The 15,554-nt window shown below is 38.6% G+C and overlaps 1 protein-coding gene across 1 annotated transcript; it reads left to right on the top strand.

The window, feature by feature from the left end:
- Positions 1 to 2,300, top strand: LOC107816633 (transcription factor DUO1-like). Its single transcript, XM_016642363.2, has 3 exons — positions 1 to 219; positions 1,006 to 1,249; positions 1,670 to 2,300. The coding sequence occupies exons 1-3, from the start codon at positions 38 to 40 to the stop codon at positions 2,177 to 2,179; spliced, it is 936 nt and encodes a 311-aa protein (XP_016497849.1). The 5' UTR covers positions 1 to 37; the 3' UTR covers positions 2,180 to 2,300.
- Positions 2,301 to 15,554: the final 13,254 nt, after the last annotated feature.

Below are 15,554 nucleotides of genomic sequence, written 5' to 3'. Positions count from 1 at the left end.
TTGTAAGTAGTCTGACAATTGATAACGTAAGATTTCAATGAGTGATTCGATGATAAAGAAAGGGCCGTGGAAAGCGGAAGAAGATGAGGTGTTGAGAAAGCATGTGAAAAAATATGGGCCAAGAGATTGGAGCTCCATTCGATCCAAAGGCCTTTTACAGCGTACTGGCAAATCTTGTCGTCTTCGTTGGGTCAATAAACTTCGCCCCAACTTGAAAAGGTTAGTTACTTCTTTTCATTCTACAGTATTGCTTTCTATTCTCGTCACTCTTCTTTGTACTCAGCATTTGTTGGGTTGAGAAATTTCTGTTTTAAGTTAAGTATTTTCATTGTGGGATTTTCTTTGTTGGGTTGGGATATAGTGGGAATTTCTTGTTGCATTGCTTGCAAAATTGTGTTTTTGGTTAAGGTTTTTTTTTTGTTTTTGCTCTTCTTTTTTAGTTTTTTGTTGTTAAAGTTGCAATTTTGCTGAGAGTTTGTGGAGTTTCAATGCTAATGCATTTTCATCGTGGGGTTCCCATTGTTGGGTTTGGGAGATAGTCGGAATTACTTAATGCGTTGCTTGTAGAAAGGGTTTTTGGTTATGGGTTCTTTGTTCTGCTATTTTTATCTTACTATATATAATTGCCAAAAAAATGTTTTTTCTGTTTTTTATTTTTCATAGAATTTACCAATTTGCTGATATTTTGTGGAAATTGTGTTTAATTATTTTTCATGGCGGGGTTTGTTTTTTTTACAATGTTTCTTTGTGAAGATATGCAGTTTTCTTTTTACTCTCTTCTTCCTGTAAATTCGCTTAAATAGTTAAATTGTTGAAATTTGATGGAGAATTCAAAATGAGAGATTTGCTGCTATAGCGCTGATGATGTTGCAATGCGTATCAGATGTTTGATTATATGCTTAGTGTTATCATCTGCTTCTGTCAAACTGGAAGTGTATTTGATGAAATGAAGGTGATGATACCTCTTTTGTTAATTATTCATTTTCTTTTCTTTTGAATGAGTAGTGGAGTGAAGTTTTCAGCAGAGGAGGAGAGGACTGTGATTGAACTTCAGGCACAATTTGGGAACAAATGGGCTAGAATTGCTACATATTTGCCTGGACGAACTGACAATGATGTCAAGAATTTCTGGAGTAGCCGGCAGAAGAAATTGGCTAGAATTTTGCGGACCTCAGTACAACAGCCTAGTAAGCCCCAGAAGACTAACAACAGGGAAGCTCCTGCTCTTCAAAAACATCCCTCAGTAGAGGTAATTCAATATTCTTGTCATCCCTATATAGGCTATACTGCTCTCTGGTTTATCCTCTAGTGTTGTCAAATTTTACCGGACTTATTTAAATGAATCTTCTGTATAATTGGTTTAGCTGAGACATTGAGAACTTTTTGACTGGTATTTTTCTCAAGATTTGATAAAATGGGCATTTGAAAACTTCATGGACCTTGTATCTCTCAGCTTCCTCACTTATGGTCAGTCTGTGACAGTTTAGTCAAAACTTCTCAGATAGAAAGAAACATTGTTAAGATATGTAAGAGCTCTAGTAGTAGTTGTCTTACTCTTAACCAGCCAATAAGGTTGTATGTTTATGCCTTTTCACTGAATAGTTATCCTCATAATTTGTAATTTTCAGCTTGTACATTGGATTATCTCTTTCTCTTATTGAATTTTCAGGGACCAAAGTTGAGCTCATTGGCAGAGGAAAGGTCTTTGTCCATATCCCAGTATTGCCCATCATCCTATATGAACAATTGTAACACAATCAACATGGTCCAATTGCCAGAGTTATTGAATTCAACTTCACTTCCTTTCGAGCCAGATCTGCTTCAACCTGAGTTCAACCCTTATGAGAAGAGAGCCTGCTTCGGGTCACAGATTCCACTTCCCTTTCCTCAGATTCCGCTGCAAACTGACTTTCTTCACCCACTGGAAAGTCAAATATTACCCATGAAACTTGAGGAATCTGACTTCTTAGATTTTTTCGGGCAGCTCAGTGCTTCTGAAATAGGAAATGTGCAAGTCCCTTTTGTACCATCATCATGTTCAGGACCAGAGAGAAGCTCTGATATTATTTCTGTGAAGAGAGAAATCGACATCCCCCTTACACCAGATAGCTTCATCGATGACTTCCCCATGGATATGTTTGATCATATCGATCCACTGCCAAGCCCATTCAATTGGTGATGTAGTAATTAGTCTATTTCGGACAGGAAGAAGGACATTCTTACTAGCTTGTTGGACAGATATGTAGTGTTCTATGTGACATGAATATTGCTATTGTAGCTATTCTTTGTAACAGACAATTTGACCTAGTGCTTTACTGCTTCTAACAGTTTTCATCTGGTAGATTTGTGTTCTCTGATGGCTTGATGGAAGATTTTGTATGTTGTTTTTGTATCTGCCACCATAAAAAGGAAAATATTTTAATCAAAGATCTCACGCGAATTCGAATCCTGAATACGAAGTCGTCTTTATTAGAGAGTACTTTACCCCCAATGGGACTTTTCGGCGCGAATCCAACTTTAATTGGGCCCTAATACTAGTATGAGTTCGGTTTTTACCTATTGTTGATCAATGCATATACCGGATAAGTTGTTAGTTACAATTGTTGAATGAATGATTAATAGCATGTTTGACCAAGCTTATTTTTTGGCCAAAAGTGCATTTTTTAGTCAAAAGTGTTTTTTTGCCAAAATCAAGGTGTTTGGAAGCTTTTTGAAGGAAAAAAAAAAGTGTTTTTGAGTAGAAGCTGAGCAGTTTTGGAAAAGTAGAAAAAAGTAGGTTCTTTTCAAAAGAACTAATTATTGCTCAAAAGTGTTTTTCAAATTAATTAGCCAAACACAAATTACTTCTCACCAAAAGTACTTTTTAAAAAAGCGCTTTTGAGAAAAGTGCTTTTCAAAATAAGTAAATTTTAGAAGTTTGGCCAAACAGGCTATTATAGCTAATTATATCACTGCAAGAATTTCATAAATGAAATTTTACCTCCTATAGCAAAGGTATACACCCTATTTATTATAAACCAAAACTATTTTTAAATATTATTTCTATAGCTACCTTTAATATTTTATAGCAAAATAGGTATTTATGGTATATACTACAATTGAGGTGTGAAATACGCTATTTATGTTTTTTTCTCTTTCTTTCAATTAACACACGATTCTCTCTCAAAATCCCATAAAAAAATTTCCTCTTTCTCTCTCTCTCTTCCTTCTCTCTCTTCGAGCAAAATACACGCTTAGTTTCTACGTAGGATATTGCAATGGATTTGTACTGCTTAGTTTCTACGCCAGATATTTGCAATGGATTTGTTCTGCAATATTAGAAATAAAGAGACTGTGACTTTCTTCTACGCCGGATATTGCAATGGATTCCTCTACACGGATACTGCAATATTTTTTACGCCAAAGAAGATTTGAGGGCCGGGGTTTTTGTTCGTCTCCATTTTTAGTTTTAATACAATGTTTACAATATTTTGCTTGTCCGAAAAACGCCATCTCCATCGAACTTTCTTCTCTTTTTTGCTATTTAGTCATATACAATGATATAACTACATTGTATTATATACAAATTCCCTCAAATATATTGTATTTTTGTATAAATACATTATGTTTTGCATGTATTTATGTATTTTAAAGGTTTGTATTTTTTAATACAGCTGAATACACATATATTCATGCATGAATACATGATATAAACATTGAAATACACTGAATACAAATATTAAAATAGAATATAATATAAATACTGAATATATTTAATTTTAAGATACAGTAAAATACACTAAATACAAATAGAAATACAATGAATACAACCAATGAAATATACTAAATACAGCAGTAATAACATATATTTGGAATAACTAAAATATTGTTAATACAAATACATTTGAATACACTGAATATAAAATAGTGAATACAGTATATACAAACATTGAATCTAATGAGGCATGTTATATACACTAAATACAAAAGTTAAATACAAAAGCTATATACAACTGAAAAATTATTCTAATTAATTGGGTTGATAATGATGCATGTTAGAATTGATTTTGTTGAGTTATATTAGGAGTGTATCACGCTAATTGATATTATTTCCATTATTAGCAGTTGGACATACTTATTTTTAAGGTGATTATCGTTACTGTATTCATGAATACATGGCGCAGATACATGCGCGTACATCTGGACTGCCCTAATTTTAGGCGCTTTTTGCTGCTGTATTCATGAATATAGTGGCGCGAATACAGCGAATACACAACCGTAACAATTGAATAATAGCTATATGAAGTAATTATGTATATGATAGCTATAGAAAATTAATAGCCACTAAACAATAGTGATTTCTGAAAATCCCTCTTTCATAAATCATTTGACTTTCCACAAGGTGCCTTGGGAATTTAAAGTTTAAGTTATAATCAATCTCCTTTAGATCTCAGTTCTATTTTGGTAACTATAAATGATTCATACCATCCTTAATAATATACTCCCTCCGGTCCACAATAAGTGACCATTTTACCTTTGACATACCCATTAAGAAAATACGAACTCCTAGAGAAAAAAAGATGTATTCACTAAATTAACTGTAATTATTTATTACCTTGACACATTGGAATATGTAGATAAGGCAAATTTTAGAAAAATAAAATTAATTCATTCTTGATTATGTAAATAGACACTTATTTTGGATCAAAATAAAAAGGTAAAATAGTTACTTATTGTGGACCGGAACGAGTATTTAATTTAAGTTTTATTTGCTGATACTGTAAAAGGATTTAGTAAAATTCTATATACATATTTTCCCTCAGTCCAATTCAAAACTAGAAAGATGTGTTGTTCATCTATCCCTTTCTGTTTTAGGTAATTTTAATGCTTTGTTGCTATGTTAAGAATGTGATGACCCAAAATGTCATCTTTAAATTTAATAAGTAATTATGTGTTCTAAGACCTCGAAAAGCACCATTTATCATTCCTCGACTTGCGTGCATAGTCTGTATAATTTTTCGGAAAGTTTTTATGTGAAAAATAGATTAAAATGGGAAATAGAGCATTAAAACTCAACTAAATTAATTTTGGTCAATATTTTGAAAAAACGAACCCGGATCAGTGTTTTGACAATTCTTGTAGGTCCGTATCGTGATTTGGGACCTGGGCGTATCCCCGAAATCGAATTCCGAGGTCCCTAACCCGAGATATGGAATTTTGATGAAACATTAAAAGCTTGAAAGCTTAATGATTTCTAAGAAATTTCTGGTGTTAGATTTATTGACCTAGGGTCCGTATTTTGATTCCGGAGCCCGGTATAGGTCCACTATAATATTTATGACTTGTCAGACCGAATTTGGTGAGAAACAGAGTTAATTTGATGTGATTCAGACATCCGGTTGTAAAAATAAAGGTTTTAAAGTTTTCTTGAAAATTTCTTTTGATTTGGTATCCGATTCATAGTTCTAGGCGTTAGTTGGCGATTTGATCACGCGAGCAAGTTCGTATAATGTTTTAGGACTTGTGTGCAAGTTTGGTTTGGAGCCCCGAAGGCTCGGGTGAGTTTCGGATGGGCTACGGAATGATTTCGGACTTAGAAAATCTGGTTTTCTGAAGACTTCAGGCTTCTGGTGTGTTCTTCTTCGCGTTCGCGAAGAGGGGGTCATGTTCGCAAAGGCTTGAGGTGCGAAGTTTCGCGTTCGTGATCGAAGCCTCGCCTTCGCGAAAGGAAAGAGGCTGGCTAGGAAAATTAGCCTTCGCGTTCGCGAATGGCATCTCGCGTCCGCGAAGGCCAAGCCAGGCAAGCATCGCGTTCGCGAAGAGTAAAATTGGACAGCACAAATTTGTGCTTCGCGAACGCGAGGCACTGACCGTGTTCGCGAAGGGTAAAAATCCCAGAAACAGAACTTAAGTTCTAGAAATGGGTTTTCGACCCATTTTCAACTCTTTTCCATTTTTGAGCTTGGGTAAGGCGATTTTTGGGCGATTTTTACGGAAAAACATTGGGATAAGTGTTCCTTATACTATATTGATTATATTTCATGATTTCATACTCATTTATATCATGAATCCATGAATTTATGGAAGAAAAATTAATTTTTTATAAAATCTTCCAAAAACGAAAATTTAAGATTCGAAGGTCCCTTTGACATCGAAATTGGATAATTTTTGTATGGTTGGACTCGTCTCGGAATGGGCGTAAGTTTTTCCGGGATTTGAGACGTGGGTCCCACTGCTGAATATTTTAATGAATTTTAGATTTTTATATGGAAAATTTATAAATTCATATGGAAAAAGTAATTCCTATGATTCGCATTGAGTATATCGAATTGTTTGTGAATAGATTTGAAGCTTTTGGAGACAAATTTAAAAGGAAAAGCCGTGGTCGAGTAATTAATTGGAATTTGCAAAGCGAGGTAAGTGTCGTGGTTAACCTTGACTTTAGGGAATAGAACCCTTAAATTATTTGTTATGTGAAATGCATGTAAACGACGTATAGGCGTGGTGACGAGTGTATATACGTCGCCAAATTAATTGTTTGCCTGCTTACTCGAAAAATCATAAATTATTTTAAATCATAAATTAATTATTATAATAATTGTTTCTCTCCTATTCTTTGTCAAATATTAATTCTTGAATTCCTGCATTATTTGTTACATGCTATTTGAATTATGTATTTTAATTGTTATTTGACATTTAGCATATTAAATATTAAACTGCCTATTTTCTCCTTGATTTCCATAATAATTTGCTATTTGTCATTGTTTGTTTCAGAATTAAATCATAATTATTGTATGCTTGTTGTCTTATAATTTTATATCAATTGTTGCATTTATTGGGGAAATTTCTTCTATAAGAATTAGTAAATAGATATATTGGAGGATCGGGTTGCACGCCGCAACAAAATTGATTGAAATGGATATATTGGAGGATCAGGTTGTACGCTGCAACAAACTTATTAAAAAGTCCATATTGGAGGATCGGGTTGCACGCCGCAACAGACTTATTAAAAGTCAATATTGGGGGATCGGATTGCACGCCGCAACAGACTTATTAAAAAGGTCCATATTGGAGGATCGGGTTGCACGCCGCAACAGACTTATTAAAAGTCAATATTGGGGGATCGGATTGTACGCCGCAACATACTTATTAAAAAGTCTATATATACGTGATTGAAATAAATATATGACAGACTTGATTAAAATGAATATATTGGAGGAGCGGGTTGCACGCCGCAATAGAACTGAATGTGAATATATTGTGAGAGCGGGTTGCATGCTGCAACAGAACTGAATGTGAAAATATTGTGAGAGCGGGTTGCACGCTGCAACAGAATTGATGGAAATGATAATTGGTTATGACTGCTGAGTTGGTTTCAATTATTATAAATGAGTTACCTGATTTATTTCTATTATTGTTGTTATTACTAATATTGCGTACATGTAATGTAAGTGACCCGCCTTAGCCTCGTCACTATTTCGTCGAGGTTAGGCTCAGCACTTGCCAGTACATGGGGTCGGTTGTACTGATACTACACTCTGCACTTCTTGTGCAGATTTCGGAGTTGGTCCCAGCGGCGTGCCATAGACTTGCTCGGATTTCAGCTACTCGGAGGAGACTTGAGGTATAATTGCATGGCGTCCGCAGTTCTGAAGTCCCCGTCTATTTTACTTTAGCTGTGTATTTATTTTCAGACAGCTTTATTTTATTCAGACCTTTATTTGTATTATTCTAGAAGCTCGTGCACTTGTGACACCAATTCTGGGATGATATTTAGACATTGTTGTTTTTATGGATTAATCAATATATTTCAGACCTTACTTCAGAGTTTATTTCTTTGTTATTAATAAATCTAAAAATTATTTATAAAATTGGTTAATATTATTCTAACGTTGGCTTGCCTAGCAAGTGAAATGTTAGGCGCCATCACGGTCCGAAGGTGGGAATTTCAGGTCGTGACAGTTGGTATCAGAGCACTAGGTTACATAGGTCTCATGAGTCACGAGCAAGCTTAGTAGAGTCTGAAGGATCGGTACGGAGACGTCTGTACTTATCTCTCAGAGGCTATGGAGTTTAGGAACAATATCACTTCTTTCTTATTCTGTCGTGCGAATTTATTCTTTCATCGATGATTGAACCATTCTACTCTTATTCTCTCGCAGATGATGAGAACACACAATACCTCTATCGATGGACAGGGACCAAAACCCCCAGTGGCAACTATGGCCAGGGGTAGAGGTCGAGGCCGAGGTCATGCTAGAGGCCGAGGTAGAGCTCAGTCCAGAGCTCGAGCAGCTGCACTTGTTGAAGAACCTCAGGTGGACCTTCAGGAGGAGGTTCCAGTTCAGAATGTACTAGTTGGACCAGTTCAGGTCCTTGAAGGATTCATAGCCACTCTAGTACTTCAGGACACTCTAGTCCGTTTGGTAAGTCTTATGGAGGGCGTGGCCCAAAATGGTACATTTCCAGTGGCACCAAATGTCTCACAGGCTGGGGAGGAGCACAAACTCCCACTACTCCCGCTCCGGAGCAGATGGCTCCCCAGAATCAGGCTCCAGCAGCCCCGCCAGTTGGGGTAGTTCAGCCAGTTATTGCGGCACAGATTGGTGATAGGCCCGCCATGTATTTTGAGGCCTTATTGAGACTGGATAAGTTTACTAAGCTCTTTCCAGTTCACTTCAGTGGTACACTTTCTGAGGACCCACAGGATTATCTTGAACGCTGCCACGAGGTACTGCGGAACATGGGTATAGTTGAAAGCAACGGGGTCAATTTTGTTGTGTTTCAGATGACTGGTTCCACAAGAGGTGGTGGAGAGATTATGTACTTGCTAGACCAGCGAATTCGCCTGCAATTACCTGGGAGCAGTTTTCTCAGCTATTTCTGGATAAGTTCCTCCCTATCTCACTGAGAGAGGAATTCCGCAAGCAATTTGAGCGTCTACAGCAGGGCAATATGACTGTGACTCAGTATGAGTCCCGTTTTGTGGATTTGGCCCGTCATGCTCTCCTTTTACTACCTATGGAGGGAGAGAGAGTGAGGAGGTTTATTGAGGGACTCACTCACCCTATCAGACTTTAGATGGCCAAGGAGACTGGAAATGAGATTTCTTTTCAGGCGGCTGCTAATGTCGCAAGGAGGATCGAGATGGTTCTTGCACAGGAGAGAGGGCAGAGGTCAGATAAGAGGCCTCGTCAGTTCGGTGGTTTCAGTGGTGCCTCTTCTAGAGACATGGGTAATTTTGGTAGGGGTCATCCTCCCAGACCGTTTCATTCAGCACTTCATGCATCTTCCGGTGCTTCAGGGAGTCACGGTCCTATTATGCATTATTCTGGGCAGCCAACATTCAGTGCACATTCAACTCCTATCAGTGCATCACCACTCCAGAGTTACTACAGCGGTTATCCGGCCTATTTGGGTTAGCTTCAGCTTCAGCAGCCACGGCATCAGGATGGGTGTTATGAGTGTGGGAACATTGGTCACATCAGGAGGTAATGCCCTACATTGGCGAGTAACAAATCTCGACAGGATTCATGTCATATCAGTGCATCACCACTCCAAAGTTACTACAGTGGTTATCCGACCCATTTGGGTCAGCTTCACCTTCAGCAGCCATGGCATCAAGATGGGTGTTATGAGTGTGGGAACATTGGTCACATCAGGAGGTATTGCCCTAGATTGGCGAGTAACAGATCTCGGCAAGATTCTCGTGGCACTGATTGCTTCACTTCCTACTTAGGCAGCTAGAGGTAGGGGTCAGGCAGCTAGAGGTGGAGGTCAGGCTATTAGAGGTAGAGGTCGGACCGTTAGAGGTAGAGGCCAGCCAGTCAGAGGCCGTCCTAGGAACGCAGTTCAGAGTGGTAGGGCCCAGCCCCGATTTTATGCTTTTCTAGCTAGGCCTGAAGCCGAGTCATTTGATGTTGTGATCACATGTATTATTCTACTTTGCCATAGAGATGCTTCAGTTCTATTTGATCCAGGATCTACTTATTCCTATGTGTCCTCCTATTTTGCTTCATATCTGGTTGTGCCTTGTGATTCTCTGAGTGCTTCTGTGTGTGTATCTACACCGGTGGGAGACTCTATTGTAGTTAATCATGTCTATCGTTCGTGTGTGGTTACTATTGGTAATCTTGAGACTAGTGTGGATCTTCTACTTCTTGATATGGTAGATTTTGATGTCATCTTGGGTAGGGATTGGCTATCCCCTTATGATGTTATATTGGATTGTTATGCCAAGACAGTGACCCTAGCTATGCCGGGGTTACCTCGGTTAGAGTGGAAAGGAACTCCTGGCCATTCTGCCAGCAAGGTTATTTCTTATATGAAAGCTCGGCGTATGGTAGAGAAAGGGTGTCTAGCCTATTTGGCTTATATTCGCGATCCTAGTGCGGATGTCCCTTCTATAGACTCAGTACCAGTTGTTCATGAATTTGCACAAGTATTTCCTGTAGATTTGCCGGGGATGCCATCCGACAGAGATATTAACTTCTGTATTGATTTGACTCCGAGCACTCAGCCCATTTCTATTCCACCATATCATATGGCCCCGCCGGAGTTGAAAAAATTAAAAGAGAAGTTACAAGACTTGCTTGATCAGGGATTCATTAGACCCAGTGTCTCGCCCTGGGGTGCACCAGTATTATTTTTAAAGAAGAAAAATGGCTCTATGCGGATGTGAATAGATTATCGGCAGTTGAACAAAGCCACTATCAAAAACAAATATCTGCTGCCAAGAATTGATGACTTATTTGATCAGCTTCAAGGTGCCAAGGTATTTTCGAATATCGATTTGAGGTCTGGTTACCATCATTTGAAGATTAGGGCATATGAGGTCCCTAAAATAGCTTTTCGAACTCGGTATGGGCATTACGAATTCCTAGTGATATCATTTGGGTTGACAAATGCCCCAACAACATTTATGGATTTGATAAATCGGGTGTTCAAGCCTTATTTGGATTCTTTTGTGGTTGTATTCATTGATGATATCTTGATTTACTCCAGCAGTCGAGAGGAACATGAGAAGCATCTTCGAAGTGTGCTTCACACCTTGAAGAATAATCAGTTATATGCCAAGTTTTCAAAATGTGAGTTTTGGTTAGACTCAGTTGCCTTTTTGGGGCATGTTGTATCGGCAGAAGGCATAAAGGTAGATCCTAAGAAGATTGAGGCTGTTCAGAATTGTCCTAGACCTACTTCAGTTACAGAGATCCAGAGTTTCTTGGGTTTAGCAGGTTATTATCGTCGGTTTGTGGAAGGATTTTCATCTATAGCAAGCCCATTGACCAGGTTGACCCAGAAAGGTGTCCCATTCAGATGGTCAGACGAGTATGAGTTGAGCTTCCATAAGCTCAAGACCGCTTTGACTACAACGCCAGTGTTGGTATTACCCACAGGTTCAGGATCGTATAAGGTATATTGTGACGCATCTCACATTGGGCTTGGTGCAGTATTAATGCAAGATGGCAAGATAATTGCATATGCGTCGCGGCAGTTGAAAGTTCACGAGAAAAATTATCATGTTTATGACTTAGAATTGGCAGCCATTGTTCATGCGCTGAAGATTTGGAGGCATTACCTCTACGGTGTCTCGTTTGAGGTATTTACTGATCATCGTAGCCTTCAGTACCTGTTCAAACAAAAAGATCTTAATTCGAGGCAGAGAAGATGGTTGGAGTTGTTGAAAGACTATGATATCATCATTTTGTATCACCCCGGAAAGGCCAATGTGGTGGCCGATGCTTTGAGTAGAAAGGCTATGAGTATGGGCAGTCTTGCGTATATTCCGGTTGGTGAGAGGCCATTAGCTGCAGATATTCAGACTTTGGCTAATCAGTTCATGAGGTTAGATGTTTCAGAACCCAGTCGGGTTCTAGCTTGCATAGTCGCTCGGTCTTCTTTATATGAGCGCATCAAGCAGAGGCAGTATGATGATCCTCATTTACTTGTCCTTAAGGACACGGTGCGGAACGGTGATGCCAAACAGGTTGTTGTGGGGGGAGATGGGGTTATGCGAATGCAGGGCCGTATTTTTATGCCTAATGTGGATGGGCTTCGTGAATTAATTCTTGAAGCAGCACACAGTTCCAAGTATTCTATTCATCCCTGTACCGCCAAAATGTATCAAGATTTGCGGCAACATTATTGGTAGAGGAGAATGAAAAAGGATATAGTTTCATATGTAGCTCGGTGTCTGAATTGTCAGCAAGTTAAGTACGAGCATTAGAGACCTAGTGGTTTGCTTCAGACGTTAGAAATTCCTGAGTGGAAGTGGGAGTGTATCACTATGGATTTTGTTGTTGGGCTCCCATGGACTCAGAGAAAATTTGACGCAGTTTGGGTCATTGTGGACAGGTTGACCAAGTCAGCACATTTCATTCCAGTGAAAGTTACCTATTCTTCAGAGAGGTTAGCTGAAATTTACATTCGTGAGATTGTCCGCCTTCACGGTGTGCCCGTGTCTATTATTTCAGATCGAGGTACGCAGTTTACCTCACATTTCTGGAGGGCTGTGCAGCGTGAGTTAGGCATGCGGGTGGAGTTGAGTACAACATTTCATCCACAGACATATGGACAGTCAGAGCGCACTATTCATATATTGGAAGATATGCTCCGCGCTTGTGTTATAGACTTTGGAGGTTCATGGGATCATTTCTTGCCACTGGCGGAGTTTGCTTATAATAATAGCTACCAGTCAAGAATTCAGATGGCTCCATATGAGGCATTATATGGAAGACGATGCCGATCGCCAGTTTGCTGGTTTGAACCGGGAGAGGCTCGGTTGTTGGGTATCGATTTGGTACAGGATGCCTTGGATAAGGTCAAGATTATTCAGGATCGGCTTCGCACATCTCAGTCTAGGCAAAAAGGTTATGCCGACCGTAAGGTTCGTGATATTACATTCATGGTTGAAAAAAGAATATTGCTCTGAGTTTCACCTATGAAAGGTGTAATGAGGTTCGGAAAGAAGGGCAAGTTGAGCCCTAGGTATATCGGACCCTTTGAAATTCTTGAAAGGGTGGGTGAAGTAGCCTACAGGCTTGCATTACCACCTAGTTTGTCAGCGGTTCATCCGATGTTCCATGTGTCTATGCTCCAATTGGACAAAGATTTCATGTGTTAGATTTCAGCTCAGTCCAATTGGACAAAGATTTGACTTACGGGGAGGAGCCGGTGGCTATTCTAGCCTGGCAGGACCGACAATTTAGGTCTAAGAGTTATCCTTCATTTCAGGTGCAATGGAGAGATCAGCCGGTAGAGGCATCTACCTGGGAGTCCGAGTCAGACATGCGGAGTAAATATCCACACTTATTCACTAGCTCAGGTATTTTGTTTCTAACTTCGTTCGAGGATGAACGTTTATTTTAGAGGTGGAGAATGTGATGACCTAAAATATCATCTTTAAATTTAATAAGTAATTATGTGTTCTAAGACCTCAAAAAGTACCATTTATCATTTCTCGACTTGCGTGCGCAGTCCGTACAATTTTCTGAAAAAGTTTTATGTGAAAAATGGATTAAAATGGGAAATAGAGCTTTAAAACTCAACTAAATTGACTTGTCAACATTTTGAGCAAACGGACCCAGATCAGTGTTTTGATAATTCCTGTAGGTCTGTATCGTGATTTGGAACCTGGGCGTATGCCCGGAATCGAATTCCAAGGTCCCTAGCCCGAGATATGGAATTTTGATGAAAAATTAAAAGTTTGAAAGCTTAATGATTTCTAAGAAATTACTGTTATTGGATTTATTGACCTCGGGTCCGTATTTTAGTTCCGGAGCTCGGTATAAGTCCACTATAATATTTATGACTTGTATGCCAAATTTGGTGAGAAACAGAGTTGATTTGACGTGATTCGGACTCCGATTGTAAAATTAAAGGTTTTAAAGTTTTCTTGAAAATTTCCTTTGATTTGGTGTCCGACTCGTAGTTCTAGGTGTTAGTTTGGCGATTTGATCACGCGAGCAAGTTCGTATGATGTTTTAGGATTTGTGTGAAAATTTGGTTTGGAGCACCGAGGGCTCGGGTGAGTTTCGGATGGGCTACGGGTTGATTTCGGACTTAGGAAATCTGGTATTCTGGAGACTTCAGGCTTCTGGTGTGTTCTTCTTCGCGTTCGCGAAGAGGGGGCCGCGTTCGTGAAGGCTTGAGGTGCGAAGCTTCGCGTTCGCGATCGAAGCCTCACGTTCGTGAAGGGAAAGAGGATGGACAGGAAAATTAGCCTTCGCGTTCGCGAATGGCATCTCGCGCCCGCGAAGGCCAAGCCAGGCAAGCATCGCGTTCACGAGGTAGCCCTCGCGTTCGCAAAGAGTAAAATTGGACAGCACAAATTTGTGCTTCGCGAACGCAAGGCACTGACCGCGTTCGCGAAGGGTAAAAATCCCCGAAACAGAACTTAAGTTCTGGAAATGGGGTTTCGACCCATTTTCAATTCTTTTCCATTTTTGAGCTTGGGTAAGGCAATTTTTGGGTGATTTTCACGGAAAAACATTGGAGTAAGTGTTTCTTATCCTATATTGATTATATTTCATTATTTCATACTCATTTATATCATGAATCCATGAATTTATAGAAGAAAAATCAGATTTTTATAAAATCTTCCAAAAACGAAAATTTAAGATTTGAAGGTCCCTTTGACATCGAAATTGGATAATTTTTGTATGGTTGGACTCGTCTTGGAATGGGTGTTCGGATTTCGTATGTTTTTCTGGGATTTGAGACGTGGGTCCCACTGCCGAATATTTTAATGAATTTCGGATTTTTATCCGAAAAATATGTAAATTCATATGGAATTAATTCCTATGATTTGTATTGAGTATATCAAATTGTTTGTGAATAGATTTGAAGCTTTTTGAGATAAATTTAAAAGGAAAAGCTATGGTTGAGTAATTGATTGAAATTTGCAAAGCGAGGTAAGTGTCGTGGTTAACCTTGACTTGAGGGAATAGAACCCTTAAATTATTTGTTATGTGAAATGCATGTGAACGACGTATAGGCGAGGTGACGAGTGTCTATACGTCGTCAAATTAATTGTTTGCCTGCTTACTCGAAAAATCATAAATTATTTTAAATCATAAATTAATTATTATAATAACTGTTTCTCTCATATTCTTTGTCAAATATTAATTCTTGAATTCCTGCATTATTTGTTACATGCTATTTGAATTATGTATTTTAATTGTTATTTGACATTTAGCATATTAAATATTAAACTGCCTATTTTCTCCCTCATTTCCATAATAATTTGCTATTTGTCATTGTTTGTTTCATAATTAAATCATAATTATTGTATGCTTGTTGTCTTATAATTTTATATCAATTGTTGCATTTATTGGAAAAATTTCTTCTATAAGAATTGGTAAATGGATATATTGGAGGATCGGGTTGCACGCCGCAATAAAATTGATTGAAATAGATATATTGGAGGATCGGGTTGCACGCTGCAACAGACTTATTAAAAAGTCCATATTGGAGGATCGGGTTGCACGCCGCAACAGACTTATTAAAAGTCAATATTGGGGGATTGGATTGCACGCCGCTACATACTTATTAAAAAGGTCCATATTGGAGGATCG

This window comes from Nicotiana tabacum, chromosome 19 (assembly GCF_000715075.1).
Source record: "Nicotiana tabacum cultivar K326 chromosome 19, ASM71507v2, whole genome shotgun sequence".
Taxonomy (NCBI): Eukaryota; Viridiplantae; Streptophyta; class Magnoliopsida; order Solanales; family Solanaceae; genus Nicotiana; species Nicotiana tabacum.
This window is presented reverse-complemented; position numbering and strand designations above follow the sequence as displayed.

Excerpts from the sequence above, each read along its gene's own strand:
- LOC107816633 (XM_016642363.2), top strand. The coding sequence starts at position 38 with ATGAGTGATTCGATGATAAAGAAAGGGCCGTGGAAAGCGGAAGAAGAT. Across the intron at positions 220-1,005 it reads CTTCGCCCCAACTTGAAAAG|TGGAGTGAAGTTTTCAGCAG; the intron begins GTTAGTTACTTC and ends TTGAATGAGTAG. Across the intron at positions 1,250-1,669 it reads AAAAACATCCCTCAGTAGAG|GGACCAAAGTTGAGCTCATT; the intron begins GTAATTCAATAT and ends TTGAATTTTCAG.